The sequence below is a fragment of the Corvus moneduloides genome, chromosome 4 (assembly GCF_009650955.1).
Source record: "Corvus moneduloides isolate bCorMon1 chromosome 4, bCorMon1.pri, whole genome shotgun sequence".
Classification (NCBI taxonomy): domain Eukaryota; kingdom Metazoa; phylum Chordata; class Aves; order Passeriformes; family Corvidae; genus Corvus; species Corvus moneduloides.
Genome location: NC_045479.1, coordinates 62,625,555 through 62,640,810, shown reverse-complemented (window position 1 = coordinate 62,640,810; position 15,256 = coordinate 62,625,555). Strand labels below are relative to the sequence as shown.

At 41.1% G+C, this 15,256-nt stretch overlaps 2 protein-coding genes across 4 annotated transcripts in view; one reads left to right on the top strand and one right to left on the bottom strand.

Annotated features, from left to right (window-relative positions):
- Positions 1-7,748, bottom strand: part of CCDC146 (coiled-coil domain containing 146) — a 69,612-nt gene extending 61,864 nt beyond the window's left edge. For all 3 annotated transcript variants that reach the window (XM_032107802.1, XM_032107803.1, XM_032107804.1), the window contains exons 1-2: positions 7,601-7,748; positions 1,230-1,390 (exon numbers count right to left, since the gene is read on the bottom strand). In XM_032107802.1, coding sequence (XP_031963693.1) covers positions 1,230-1,379 — 150 coding nt within the window. In that variant the 5' untranslated portion in view covers positions 1,380-1,390; positions 7,601-7,748. The remainder of the gene's footprint in view (positions 1-1,229; positions 1,391-7,600) is intronic.
- A 302-nt stretch (positions 7,749-8,050) lies between these two features.
- Positions 8,051-15,256, top strand: part of FAM185A (family with sequence similarity 185 member A) — a 37,959-nt gene continuing 30,753 nt past the window's right edge. The window contains exons 1-2 of the mRNA XM_032105499.1: positions 8,051-8,576; positions 14,309-14,418. Coding sequence (XP_031961390.1) covers positions 8,210-8,576; positions 14,309-14,418 — 477 coding nt within the window. The 5' untranslated portion in view covers positions 8,051-8,209. The remainder of the gene's footprint in view (positions 8,577-14,308; positions 14,419-15,256) is intronic.

The window sequence follows — 15,256 nt, the reverse complement described above, 5'->3', positions numbered from 1 at the left end:
GATCTAATAATTTTCTAGAATAAATCAAGAAAAATAAGTTTTCACCATGGTTAAAAATAAGGAAAACAAAGTTGAAATGCAGAATACATTTTAGAAGGGGTGTGGGGGCACTTTCGCCGCTGCCTTGGACTGAGAAGAAAGGGGGTTTGTGCTGCAACAATACTGGAAGCTGCGGGCTCCCCATACACTGGCATTGGACTGAAAGCAGCAGCTTCATGCTATGTTCAGTATGATCTAATAGCAGGATAGGAAAGGGCCAGTCCTATTTTCCCCTTCACTCCAAATTCTTGCCCTGTCCTTTTTCCTGACTTTAGGTTGTAGGCAGAGAGTAAGAGCTGGGCTAGCAAACTGATCTGACAGATCCAAGATGGAAACAGGCCAAGGTAAAGCAACTTTAGGTAAGAACTTTGAGAAAAACATGAAATATGAACAAATCCTGGTAAGGATACAAGAAAGATGTACATTTTTATTATAAAAAGGGCAGAAATTGGCTGGTCTCCATTTAAAATGTGAGAAGTGCATTACTCACTACAAAGGAAACTTAAACTGGGATATAGGGAAAACTTTTTATAAAACTCTGGCAATGACGACATTCTGGAAAAGCATACCCAAAGAGCTATCTCCATTAGCTAAAGATTTAAAGAACAAATTAAATAAATATCTGTAGAGAATCCACTTCAGTGCAAACTTTGGATTGGATTATCTCTTAATGGCTCTTCTGGCTTACATTTTTAAGGATTCCATTTGATCTGTATTTGATAGCTTAAATTTTAAAATGTTTCTAGTAATCTGAAAGATTTAACACAAAAAAATCTGCAAAAGAAACTGAGTTCCCAAAGGTTCCTTCTATCACCATCATCTGTTAATAGTGCCTCAGGAGCCACTTACCTGCAATTTTTCCTGCAGCCATGTAGCCTTTTTAAAAATCATGATGCAACTACCTCTACAGATAGAATACTACAAGACCAAACCCAAGACCTCTCTATTCTCATTCCCCTTAAGGTCATGATCACTGAAAAAAATAACATGGTTATGTATCAAGCACAGCATTCCCAGCAAGAACATGATACTGCTTCACAAAATTTTCTTATCACTTAGAAAAAAATCAAAGAAATAGGGAAGATATAGATAGTCTATGGTAACGACCTCCAATTATTAACAACAAAAGACACACTTCAGAACAACTACTTTGCACTGCTACAGACAGAGAAAGCTGGGGCACATAGTACCTCATCTAAAAACTGAAATGCAGGACTTGCTGTTACGTCAGTGGGTGCCTCGTCCTGGCTATGAGCTATTGAAGTCGGTGCACGGGTAGGTGACTCATTCTCAGTTGCCAATTCTGTGTCAGTGGGACTTCCTTCACCAGCCTGACTCATTGTTTAAAGCTCTAGAAAGTAACAAAAATACCAATACAGTTCATTAGATCCAGGATATATATGATTGTGAAAGATAAATGTGGAGTGTAAAAACCACTCCATCAAGATGTCAGACCCACATTCAAATCACAGAAGTCACCATATGAGCAAACTAGGTAAGTCTACAGTTACAACTTCATGAAAGACTTCATGCAAGGGGCTGCACTATCACTCTACCATCCTTTTGAGTATTTTTAAAATATCCTAAAGAAAGCTCTTATTCCAGTTAGGTAACACAGTCTTTTAATAAATGCACAGAGAGATAACATAAAGAAAGCTGGAACAAGTAGGGGTATTGGAAAAGATAATTTTGCTACACTTATATTTGAGAAAATCTCCTATTCATGGCTGTTATTTAGGAATAGAAATCTCTAAGATACTTGCATTAGAAAAAGTTAGACTAAGGACATTTAGTAATTACTTCTCATCAAGGTGAGACTTAATGTCATAAAGTTTCTATAATTTCATGTAACTTTGTGTTTACTACCTTGGTCCAGCACTTGAGAATTTTGTTCCCAAGTTCATCAGAACTCTCAGAGGTGTATGAAAATGCCAATGTGGATGAGGGAAATGGGAGGTGGAATACAAGGGGGAACAATGCTCCTGATACCATGGTAAGACAGCAGTGTCCATCAGGTTGGTCCTCATCATTGTATGAAATGTGAATTAACATCTGACAAATCCATCTTCTGGCATAATAGCATCTTAAGAGTTTTGCATATCCAAAGAGTTTTAAAATACCAACCTTTTGCATGAAGAAGCATGAAAGATGACAAAAACATTTCAGGAAAAAGATATAAGAGACATGGGATGATCAAACAGAGGCAATAAGCATATTATAGAGGTAAGAGAAGGGAAGAGGGACTTGTGAGGCACACAGAAACCTTGCCATGACATGGTGAGATAAGGGAAGGCATAGAGCATTTATAGAGCAAAGCACAGTGCAAAGCGGAGATGGAGCTCGGATGGAGGAATTCAAGAACTCCTCCACAAGTTCACTGAAGTTGTCTGTAGATGACAGGAATGGACAGATCAGTATCACAGCATTTTTGTGCAAAATTTTGGGAGAGAGATCATCAACTTCTGCAAATGTTCACCTGACACCAGAATTAGCTATTATGCAGAAGACATTATGTTCTGCTATGGAACCATATCATTATAAAACCCATATCAGCTGCCAAAGATGCAGAATCCTCTTCAAATTAGGCAGTCTTGACATCATTCAGCCTTTCACATAACATATGGGAGACCTTTCCCTTTTTTTAAAAGAGAACATCTTATTATAAATCAAGGACAACCAAAACTGAAACTGTAATAAAATTAAGAAGAAATTTTGAGAGTATTTCAAGAATATATACCAGATCTCTCCAATGAAACAGCCAGAGAAATTTGGCATTCCACAGCCAGAAAGCTGACAGTTAAGAAAAATATAATCTCTTTTTATAATTGTGGTAGAAAAATGGATACAAAAATGCTGCCTTGTTTGTATTCACCCTTTGAAAAGTCACTTGTCTATAAAGGTATTGAAAGTTAAACTGGCAAGTTTATTACTTTCTTCAGTGCTGCTTGGAATTCCTTCAGGAACATTTTGACTTTTAGAGAGATTTCAGTGTCTGTATTTGCTTACGGAAAGAAAAAGCAATTTCATGATCCCTCCTGGAGGAGTCAAAACATTGTGAAATAACTGTAAATATCATAGAGGCCAAGAAATAAGCTCTGAATTACTGTACATAAACATGTATACACATTTATAAATAGCAAGCAATTTTTCATCTGTAAAGAACTGCTGAATATTTTAGCATATGCATTTTATGCTTATGGCTACTGTAGTTTTATTTATTCCTCTCAACTTACTGAAACAATTTAGACAGAGGAAAAAGCACTGTGGCAGAACCTCTAAGTAGAACAATGCCAAAATGCGAGAGTTTCATGGGTGTAGGCATATTTGTTGATACTTGTATGTGAAACACACAGTTGACATCAGCCAAAAATATACTTCCTCCCCGTAGAATAGTACAAAAGAGTCCTTAACAAGACTCCAGTTTGCTGGGCAGGGAGAGACCAAAAAAAAATCTGAATCTGAAAAGTTTATATTATGTTAAGACACAACTAAAGAAATCTGAGACAGAGAAAAACCATTAGGCAGCCTCAGCTGGTGTGACAAGCCCTTGTCTCCATGCGATTTTAAGAGGGGGCAGACTGTAACAAAACATATGTATTTATGGAACATTGAAATAGGTTTAGCATTCTTCCATTACCTACTATGTTACTAAATATACAATTCAGCTTATATAAAATTCTATCTATAAACCTCAACAAAGTGGCAATTTTGTGTCTGCAGTATCTGGTAAATAAACTCTCTAACAGAAATAGTACTGAAAGGTGGCATGATTTCTAACTTCACGGAATAGCCCAACAAGTATGGATGTTTTCAAACTGTAAAACTGCAAATAATATCACAGCCTTGATCCAAGACACAGAATTGCAGAGAACAGGAATTACAAGGCTGTTTTGGAACTCGGGTGAAATCAGGCTGAGAATTCTCTTGTGAACAGTTTCAGGGCAGCAACAATAATAAAAGTCTGAACTCAGATTCCCCAAACTAATTTCAGCATCTTTACTTCTGTCTGTCTCTAGCAAACAGCAATGTTGATAAACAAATCAGTGCAGAATCCAGGTAGGTGACACTTAGCTGCACTGACTCTTTTCAGGGTGACAGATGCAAAAAGTAGTAAAATTTTATTCTTAGCATAAAGAGATGCAGCTCCATGTATAAAGATGCATCAACTATCTCTGCACACTTCCAGCCTACACTGGATGCCTGGGGAGGGACAGAAGTACCCACCAGTCATGGTGCGGTGATGCTTCCCTGAACCCATCCCCTTTCTCCTTGAACTCATACAAAACTTTCAGTATTGATAAAATCCAGGGGAATGGAGATTTTCATTTTACCTGTGCATGACATGAGTAACCAGTGCTTCTTGTTGCTTTTGAATCTGGCTCCTTGATATCACCTACTTCTTTTACTGGATAATCACAACTTTTCTATGCCACTAGGTTTATTCCTAATGTTGAATCTTCATTTGACAATCCTTTCTCTAGGCTGAAGCAGCCAATCTACCTGCTGTCACTGGCATGAAAGCCCTTCTCTGCCTTCCACTGTCCTTATCATCCTTTTCCAAAACTTTTTCAGTTCTACCATATCCTCTTCAAAGAGAGAGGATGAGACCTACAGACAATATTAATAGCAGGAGCTCTATAGATTTATTTGATCACACAGTGATCCTCTTTCCACCCCCTAAAGTTTTATTTTCTTAGGCTTTTTCCCTTATGTTAAAGAAGCAGACCTTGTGTTTTAACTGGGCAGAGCCTGTGCTTCAGCATGAAGGGATGTGTCTTTAAACAACAAGATCATGCCAACATTAAATGATAATTAAATTTAAAACTACATCATGTACAATAGGACATTATAATACACATGTGAATCAGAATAAATTGTTTGATTAGACTGTACAATCTCACTACTTTGGGGAAATGAGAGCACACCACACACCTAAACTGCTCAACAATCTCTGTCATAATTTCCACTGTTTTCCCTTGTTTTCAAGTCTCTGCTATTTGGGATAGAATCACCCTGAGCCACACACAGGCTTTTTCTGCTGGATTTCTAATTAGATATGGCTGAGATAAGGAGAATTTGAATGGTAAGATTTGCCACTTCCTATTTCACATGGTTTCCACGAGGAACTTAATTTCCTCAGAAAATTTCTGGTAGCGTGACAAACAAAAAATCCCTGAAATCCAAACCATTGTGTGCTTTGCAATGCTAAAGTACAGAGGAGAAAACAAACAAAACATAATTTGCCTACCCACTGAACCCTTGATACACCTTGAGAATTAAGAAGATTCAAGGAAGCATTTCAGAAATACACCACTAAAATAACCAAAATACAAATAAAGGTGGCCCTATTTTCCTAAGAAGTGAAGTCACATTATTTCTTCACTACAATTATAGCAAATGGGTAAAATTAACCCTACCCAGGCAGACTAAGTTTATAACCTGTGGGTACCTGCAGCAGTTTGTGATTGTTTGTGATAAATTCCAAATACAAAAGTTAGAAAAATGTATTCCTTCTACAGCCTCTCCTGTAAATATTTTTTATTTAATTCCTCTTTCCTTGAAATCTCTCTCTCACCTTAGCCTAAAAGTATTTCTGATAATACTTTGGCTTAAAATCTATTTTATATCACTTTGTAAGTTCTAGGGTTTTTTTACCGTTTGCATTAAATACTGAATATTCTTTGGCATACAACACCACCAATATCTGGTAAAATGGCAAATAAGCATTGTAGTTCACTAAGAAATCATGCAGCTATCAAAAGTGGAGCTCTAATTAAATTTTCACTTATAAATTTGATATACCTTTCTATTCCTGCAAATGACAAGCCAGAAAGCAAAAGAAGAAAACAAACAAACAAACAAATCAATATTCTTTCACTGTTGGAGTCTGCTACATGCTATACCAGCTGATCCAAACAGGAGCATGAAAGTTAAACAGAATCAATATAGCAAAAATATAGACAACGTAAGTAAAACATTAAACACATGAGGTTTCATATGTATGGAGAAAGAACTTCTTCCTAGCAAGTACTTTTTATCTGTTTTGTACGGTATCTTTAACAATGTGAGTATGCTTAGAGTGTATCTAATGAGAAAACGCAACAGCAACAATGAAATATAAACAAAACTGAGGCTTAAGATCTTGGAATGGTTTCTGGAACTAACTTCTCGACTATGCAAAACCCGACAATATTAAAGGTGATGCAGAGCACAGTTTACTGTGGATTGTGGGCACTGATAAACTTCTGCCTACATGAGGAGCATCAGGTACCAAGATCCTGAAGGAAAAGGGGGCTGTGGGAAAGCAGCACTGTCGTTTTAAAGGAGGTGGTAGTCAAGGATAAGAAACAGCAGCACTGACTCAGGGAGAAAGGTGGGCAGCAATGAGCCCCACCTTACCAGACACCGGATTCCCTTGGAACAGTGGGATCACGGAGTTATTTGCTGAACTGGCTGTCATCTAGTGGAGTCATAGCACATTGCAACACACTCGTTATATATCTGTAACTTTCCCTGACAAACAATCTGACATCCAAACTTGGTATTGGTCTCAAGGGTGAGAATTTTGTAGGTTTTTTTCCCCAAATCAACTATTTCTGAAGACTTGAAAAAAATAACTTGCAGCCTCCATAATGTTTCAAGATATTTCTTGATACTTTTTTGACTTTCTAGAATTCTATTTTTCTATACTAGATTATCACAAAGCAGGCTGGCCCTTTTTGTGTTTCACCTAAGGATTTTTTGAGACTGAGTAATGTAAACCAATGAAATAATTTAACTTAAAGGGCTTTATTGGTGTATATTAAACTTCCCACAGTGAAAATTACCAGAGGACCAAAAAACTAGTACAATCTTTTTTCCTCTTGGACACTGAGATGTCATTTCGGATTCATAAATAGTCAAAGTCAGACAGAAATGGAAACAGGGCTAATGAGATGAAAAATGTTTGATGACTAAGTATCATGCTTGCATGGTTATTTATAAAAAAGAAACACATGGAGTGCAAAAGTGAGACAGTAATTAAGTAACAGGCCCAGATTTCATTATTTCTTGTGTTGCAATGTCGCTAAGACAATGTGGCTTTCTGTGCATGTTTCTCTCTCAGTACTGACAGTAAACTACAACTATGACAAGAACTCAGCCCCTGACTGAACATCATCTATTGCCCACACGCCCCACCCCCTTTTTTAAAATTGTTATACAATGATAATGTGGGCTATGAAGTCCAGAAAAGTCTTTTAAACTGAATTAAGTGGTTCCCCGCTTGTTTGTAAACCCTGTAAGGACAATTGTCTCATGGTGTACTTGTGCAGAGCTCAGAAAAATATTTATTTGGTTGGCTTTAGAACTGCTAAAAAGGAGTACAACACATAGCATATTGACCAAAACTTACTGACAGAGAGCAATTCGGGTGCTTTGCACTATCATTTAAAAAACCCAGCAACAAAAAACTGTTTTTCCAACACGTCTACCAAACTGCTTCTACACCAGCTGACCGAGGACATTGCAACACACGCAGACTCGTCGTAGGCTTAAGTGCAACGCAGGCCGCCCCGGGTACCTCGTCTCCTCACGCGCGACACGGCACCGCCCTGGGCCCCGGCGGGGTTGCACTCCCGGCCCTCAGGGACTCTTCAAACAGGGCTGTGGCGGCGCCGCTGGACTCGCTTCCCGCCTGTACGTCGGAGCCGCGGCTTTGCCTCTGTCGGCCCCGGCCCCGGCCCCGGCCCCGGCCCCGGCCCCGGCCCCGGCCCCCTCGAGTCCCTCCCGGCCGCCGCAGGGCCCGGCCCGCACGAGCGGCGTCTCCGTCGCTATGGCAACCCGCGCACCGCCTCCGCCCGCCTCAGCTGCCCTCCACTCCTGATTGGTTCCGGTGTCCCGCCCCGCCGCCCAATAGGAGCAGACTCTCGGCAATGCCCCGCGGCCCCCTCTCTCCGATAGGCCCGCGGGCACGGCTGTAGTTCCTTCCGCGCGCCACAGGACTACGGCTCCCAGGAGCCTCCGCGGCGGAGCCGCCGCCTGTTTACCGGCCGTGCCGGTGTCTCTCGCCGCGTGCAGCCGCACCACGTGACTGGCCGGGGGTTACGGCCACCCGCCAGGAGCGGCCTCGTCCCGTCCGTCCCGGGCGCTCCTGACGCGGCTCCCGGGCGCTCCCGCCCCGCCGGCGGCAATGAGGGCTCTGCTCCCGCGCTGGGCGGCCCTGGCTGTGCAGGCGGCGGGCGGGCGGTGGATGCCGCCTGTCCCCCGCCGCGGTCGCAGCGGCCCCGGTCCGCCCCCGCCGCGGGAGTGGGCGCTCTCGGTGAGTCCGCGGGGGCGGCTGCGGGTGCGGCTGCCGTGCCAGGTGAGCGTCCGCCCGCTGGACCCGCAGCGCTGCCCGGGCGCCGACCGGGTCCTGGTGGCCGTGAGCGGCGGTAGCCCCGGGCGGGAGCGGGACCCAGTGCGGGTGGAGCACGACGAGGCTCTGGGGCAGGTGGCGATCGTGGCGGACGGCGTGGACAGCAAGGCCGCCGTGGACGTCCGGACGCCGGTGAAGTTCGGTGGGTGCGGGGCAGGTGCACGGAGCGGGGGGAGCTCACCGGGGGCTGGGCTGGCGCTGGTGCTTCGGCTGGAAGCCGGTGTTGTGGAACGGCATTGTGCCCTCGCTAATTCAAAACATCCCGTTTTGTTTCTTTGTTTCTTGACTTCTTGGGTGTTTGGGTACGTGATTTGTTGCTGACCTTTTTGCCAGCAGTAGTTAGTGCTGAAACCTCAGCTGGTGAGTGGCGCTCAGAACGCGCCCTGTCATTGGTGCTCTGGCAGCTGCTGCTCCAGAAAAGACCCGGCTCCAGACGGCATCCTTAGCATGAGCTGTGCACGCCTGCTCTCCAAGGGCTGTTCCCTGTAGGGTTGTTGGATCCACCAGCTCCATCAGTGTTTGTTATGCTAAGTGGCTACCCACAGGATCAAAAAAGCCTGGAAGGTAACGATACAGATGAAATATCAGGAAGGGCTCCCTTGCCCGCTACAAACGTTGCATTATCTTTTTGGGCACAAGGCTAAAATCTGTGCAGGGTTTCTTGTATGGAACACAATTTGGGAGAGCATATGTAGTGGCTGGAAACAATAAACATCTCTGCTGAACTGAAATTCTGACAGTGGCCCTAAGTTTAGGAAGTACAAACTCAGGGATTTGTGTTCAGTCATTAATGTGTTTTTGAATTTTCCTGTGGATTTAGGCAATTTCCTATACAGTGCAGAATGTTTCACCATGCTGAAAAACTTTTTGATGTACAATGCACCTGGTCTCTTGTTTTGCTTAAAATTATTCAAGACTGATGCTATATTTCATTTGATGCCCTGGTGCAGCTGTGATACGAGAAATGATGGATGATCCCACCCTACTTACTCTTCATACATGTAATCTATGACTTTTGTAGAATATGGTGTTACATACAGCAAGGGTATTCTGCACCTTTTATCTTACCTTGCTTTTTCCCGCACCCTTTATCTTAGGATAAATTCTGCAACATGCTTTTTATTTTCTTGTTTTCTTTTAGAAGGACCTGAACTGTATGCAATTCAAAATGGAGAAGTCCTATAGGTTTGACATAACATCATTCTCACATTTTCCAGTCTTACTCATCCCTATAATTTGCTTCTTTTAAAAACACGGCTTATAACTGAAAGGGTATTTCTTAATATGTTTATCAAAACTTAGGGTCTGTTTTGTTTCCTAACAACTAATATATGCACAAATATTCTGTAACTAAGGTTAGGGGTCTCACTGATTTGCTCTGTCAGAATGGCCATACTGATTCCTACTGTGAGTCCAGCTGCCCACTGCCCTGTCTCTGGTCATAAACAGATGCTCAGGGAAGAGTAAGAACAGAACAAATGTAAATGATAATGATATTTCATCTAAGCACTCTCTTAGCTGTCAACTGTTTTCATCATAGGATTTTCAGAGCCTCATACAGCTCAGCCCCTCAGTGAATCTCTTCTGCATGTCCCTTTACACATGGAAACAGTTTCAGAGTGAAAACTTCCTGGTAAACTCTTGGCAGAGTCCCATAGTTTAATTTCCTGCTATTTTATCATTTGAGTATGTGGCATTCCAAGGTCTTCCTGCAATTTGTCAGTGAGTTTTTAACTAGTCTGAATAATTTGGTGTTGTTGATAAAAGTTTTCAACCTTGCTATTTGTGCTGACTTCCAGCTTCTTGTACTGTTGAAAGTGGTGCCCAGCTTTTAGTTGAAAGACAATACGGAACTAAGGATATTGTTAAAGACATTTGAAAATCTAAGTTAGGTCTCTTAAACAGGTCAACTGTTATCTCTATATTCTTTGTCTCTGTCACTGAACTGTAGCAAGACTTGTCTTCTCCAGGAGTCTTGTAGTCTTGACTCTTACCTGAGAAGTTTCGGTTACAATCTTACAGCTTTGCTTTTTATTTCTTTTCCTCTCTGCTTGGCAAGCAGCAAGATTACCTTGGCTTGTCTGTAGCACATTCACAGAGTCCATGCCATAATTACTGGGAATCAAACAAACCCAGTGTCCTATTTATTACCCTTCAATTCTCTGGTACCAGGTGTGTCTGGATACTGTAGTCATTTGATATTTCAGTTTCTCCAGGATCTCTGAGTGACTATTACAAGTCACTCCAGACTTGGTTATTCTCAAGGGGCAGAATTCATTGTATTAAGATGTGGAGAATCTCAGTCTTCATAAAGGATTTCAATGTGGGGAGCCTTCTTGAAAGTCTCTATAACGAATCCTGATTGGTGGAAAAAAATAATTTAGCTTTTGTCCTGTCTTTGAGATTCTTCCTATATTCTGAATGTCAGCCAAAACTGCAGACAGTCTTAGGGGCTTTCTTCTTGAAACAGATTTTCTTTTTTTGCAGGTTTCTAAGCTGTTCCACTTGGGTTTGCGGTAAGTTCATGCAATTCAGGTTCCCTGGACAATCTGTGGATTACAATGTACACAAGTTGCTCTTTGTCACCCCGTAACTAGCATGATGTTAGTATTGTCTGTTCATGCTGTTATCACGGGGTATCTGGAGATATATTTACAAAAATGTAAAGTTGTGTAGTTTTTTCTGGGTTTTTTTAAAGTTTTTACTTGGTGAAGTAGAATTTTTGCTTGCCACTGAGGTTCTACTTTTAAGTGTCCTTTCAGCTCTGGTTTGTTTTTTTGATCTTCTGAGGATTAGTTTGTGCTTGAGTTGCTGTGTTTGTTTATTTAGAAAAAAATTATCCATTAAATATCATTGGATAAGCAAAAGATCTTACCCTTTGTAAAAACACATCTCAAACCAGAAAGGAGCTGTTGTTGCTCTGCAAACACTTTGGCTTCTCTCTGGCTTTCCTTGAATGTGTGAGAAGGATGTTAACTCTGCTCTGCTTAGACCGTTTTCCCTGAGCTCTACCAGTCACTTAGCTGCAAGAAGTTGAGAGGCTGATGTGAATGTCTTTTCAGTGTTCTTGTTTTCTTCACTTTGGAAGTTAAGGCATTTCATAACAGCTTTCGCAATTTATGTTGGAGCTCATCCAGGAAGCTGCAAGTTATCTAAAACTCCTTAGTGCCTGAAGAGCATGTGTGGAAGATGCTGAGCTTAAGTATGCATTTTAAACCAAAGGCAACCTGTAAGCAGCTTGGTATGGCAAGTACCAAAAGGTCCTCTGTTTGTCTTAGTGTCTAGTTTTGAGCTCTGTATAGTATTTCAATATCATACCTGATCTGATAATCCTCTCTGATATATTTAACCTTCATCAATGGCAGATTTCAAGGAATTTCTGTCTAATCAAGCTTGTTTATTTTCGCATGTGTTAATTAAACCTGAAACCTGCTCTTTGATTTCTGGTTACTGTACATTGACTGCATGAGTACTCAGAAGTAAAGTGAACTGAGGTCTTGCATAACAGTAATTTGAGATAATTCTAGTAGTCTAGGGCTGCTGAGTCATCTGAAAATAAATAATTATCCAGTCTATTTCAAGTCTTATAGCTTAAGGTAACTTAGGCTGAAATACCCTGGGGTACCTCTGTCTACATTCTGATACCAAAGTGTTTCTTTTTTACTATATACCTTTATTTCTGATGTGAGTCTTTTACACCACAAAGATCTTCATGCATTCTTTGTGGTTTTTGTGGCTAAAGTTGGCTTCAGTCCTCGTCTCTGCTAGGGAGGAATCAAACTGGCTATTTTTGGAATTTTGGCACCAAAACAGATTGTATCTTGTTCCTCCTTGTTAAAATTTCATTGGCAGTATTATCCAGCTTTCTGCCCGCTTCTTTATGGAGATGTTTATCCTTGGTTTGGGAACTCAAAGGGAAAGAGACAGAGGGGCTCAATTCCTTGTCCACTAATTTTTGCTATGTCAAGGCTAGCAAAGGGCTGTGACTCCGCAGAAGATCAATGCATAAAGTGTATTTCCAGAAGTCCCTGGTGTTTCTTTGGTGATGGGTCCTCTTTTAGCACCCATCTTTGATAGCTAGGATTACACTACTAACCCACCTTTCAAATGATGGCCATAATATGTTCTAAAGGATCAGAAATTTTTTTATTAATCTTATTCTTGTAGAAGTCTTAGTGAGTTTGTATCACGGCTAAAGTGAATACTCTCAAGCCTTTTCCTCATCCCTTTTGACAGAAGTAACAAGAGCAGGAGGGTTTCAGGCTGATTGAATTAAAAGATTTGCACAAGCAAATAGTCTTTTGGGACTCTGTTCTCAGAAAGCAAAATAGTCTTGGTTGTAGATCCTCCCAAGCACTGTGCAGTTGTCCAGTGGGTGAATTGAGCAGTCTGGGGCAAGACAGCTTGTTCAAAACCAACATTGCTTTCCAGTCCACCTCTTGTAGCCTTTTTTTCTTAAGGAATTGTTACCTGTGAGCACAGTCTACATCCTTCACTAAATTTAACCTCTTGGCTTACTATAGCCATGAGGTAGCACCCTTGCTACAAAGATGTTGTGTTTTAGTTCCGTCTCTTGGATTCTCCTATTTGTCAGGTGAAAAAACTTCCATTTGTTGTTAATTGGAGCTCTCAGTGTCTCATCTTCATGGTCTGCAAGCTTACTGTTGTCATGGTTCCAGGAAGCACCTGTCCTGGGCAGCAGTGTGACAGTATTGATCTTCAGGCTCTGCTGGGTCACTGGTCTGACTTGGGAATCTCCTTGTGGCAAAACTTGTTTTGCACATAATGGTGATTATTTTCATCTTTCTGGTAACTTTAGCAGGAAGTGCAGGTGAAGGGAAGACTTTCACGTGTGCTTAAATGAAGGTTTCTTTCCCAGATAATCTGCTTTCCTTTAGGGAATAATGGGGCTCACTATCGCTTAGTCCTTCAGTTGTGTCTTGCAGCAAACACTTCTGATTGCTGTTCAGTTTTTCTTCTTTCTGCCTTTTAGCCTTAGAACAAAATCACTTTTTTCCTCTCCTGCCTTTACATTTTGCCAGTCACTATGGTGGTCATTAATATACATGATTACTATAAATGATTATTAATATAGACAGAATCCCCAGACTGTACATTCTCAAACTTCATCCCATTCCTTAAACCCAAGGGTGAGACAACTGGCAGAAAAATACTTCTGCTGCTCCTGCATGTTATCTACAAGACCTAGTGATTTTTCTTTGTAGGAGTCTATGAACAGTAGCAAGGTGAGGTGGCTCAGACTAGAGGCAAACATGCTTCTTCATGCCAGGGGAATGCCAGGCTTTCCAGAAGTCTGGGGAGAATGATGCACACCAACGCTTCTATGTCTGTTTTGGGGTTGTGATGGTAGTGCTGCAGCAAGGCAATGTATTTGTGCTGTTGAACCTTATTACTCTACATGTGACCTCAGACACCTGCTGACCTTCTACCCCAAAATGTGTGTCAGGGTGCCCAAGTGTCAAAGTAGAATTTTTAATGGAGTTGTTGGCTAGGGTGATAGATACGGCTAGGAGATGAAGTTAAAAAAGCAAGAAGATGAGACTTCACTAAAGGATCACACCCTCCTGATTTTTTGCCAGAGGTTACAGTCATTCTTCTGCCTCTTAATGTTCTTTCCTGGAGCTGGATGGCTCATACACAGGCTTGCTTACTAAACTTTCAGTGTCCGTGGTTGATAGTGACTATTCAAGCAGGTCAAAGTGTGTGGCCAGACTTAGCAAGCAGGTTCTTAAATAACAAAGAAGCTGCTCTTTTTCCTTACTACATATGGTTACTGTATAATGTGATCAAATACTATGTTAAAGATATCTGACTTTTCTCATTCTGTTGCTAATAAAACTCTTTTAATTCTAGATTTGGATATCAAAACATCAGGGACTGGCTGCGTGAAGATTCAGAAAATAGAATGTGATAACTGCAAAATAGAAACAGAGAAGGGGACTAGTGTCTTGCAGTCAATAAAGGTACAAAGAACCCTCCCCCACTGTTTGAAAGGGGATTGTGTGGTGGGATATAGTGTCAAAACTTAAATACCAGTTCTGGAGCTGAGAAGTACTCTGGTATTTCTCATTGCAACACTCATAGTATTACGATGTGTATAGCACCTCACCTTTAATTATTGCATACAATTATGGCACAAAGTCAATAACAGTAAATAACGTGGAGTGAGAAGTCCATGTATCTGTGATAGCCAAAGCCAGCAGGAACACTGACAGCAGTAAGCCTGATCCCTGTCTTCTCTGCCTCTCAAAGAAAAAAAAAAATAGACTGGGTTTTCCTGTCTAGTAGGTTAACTGTTGTGCCTGCTCAATCGAGACTTTGCAGCATGCTGCTGGTTTTTTTTGGGGGGGGAGGGTTGGAGGTTTTTTTATAATTGATATAGCAGAGCTATTGACAAACCCTTTAAGTTAATTTTCAATCAGAAGTTACACATTACATGTCCAAAATACCTGACTGAAATATATCTGATATATACTGTATATATCATAGGCATGACCTTGTTTTTTCAGTCTTAAGGCTCCAAGTTTGCTGACATAAGCTGTTGTAAAATTATTTACAGTTTATCTGACTTAGGTGCTATTTGATATCCAATTCACTTGATGTTTGGGATTGCACCTCTGGGAATTGGTATAAATTCAAAAGAATGGCTCTTCAAATTTTTTGAGATATGAAAAAAAATTTCAACATTTTTCTCTATTGCGGTAAGAGATGATTTTATAATGGACATAGGGAAAACTGAGCTTAGGGAGGAATTTAATATACAATAGAGCTAGGTTTTCTCTACATCTAGGGAACTACAGA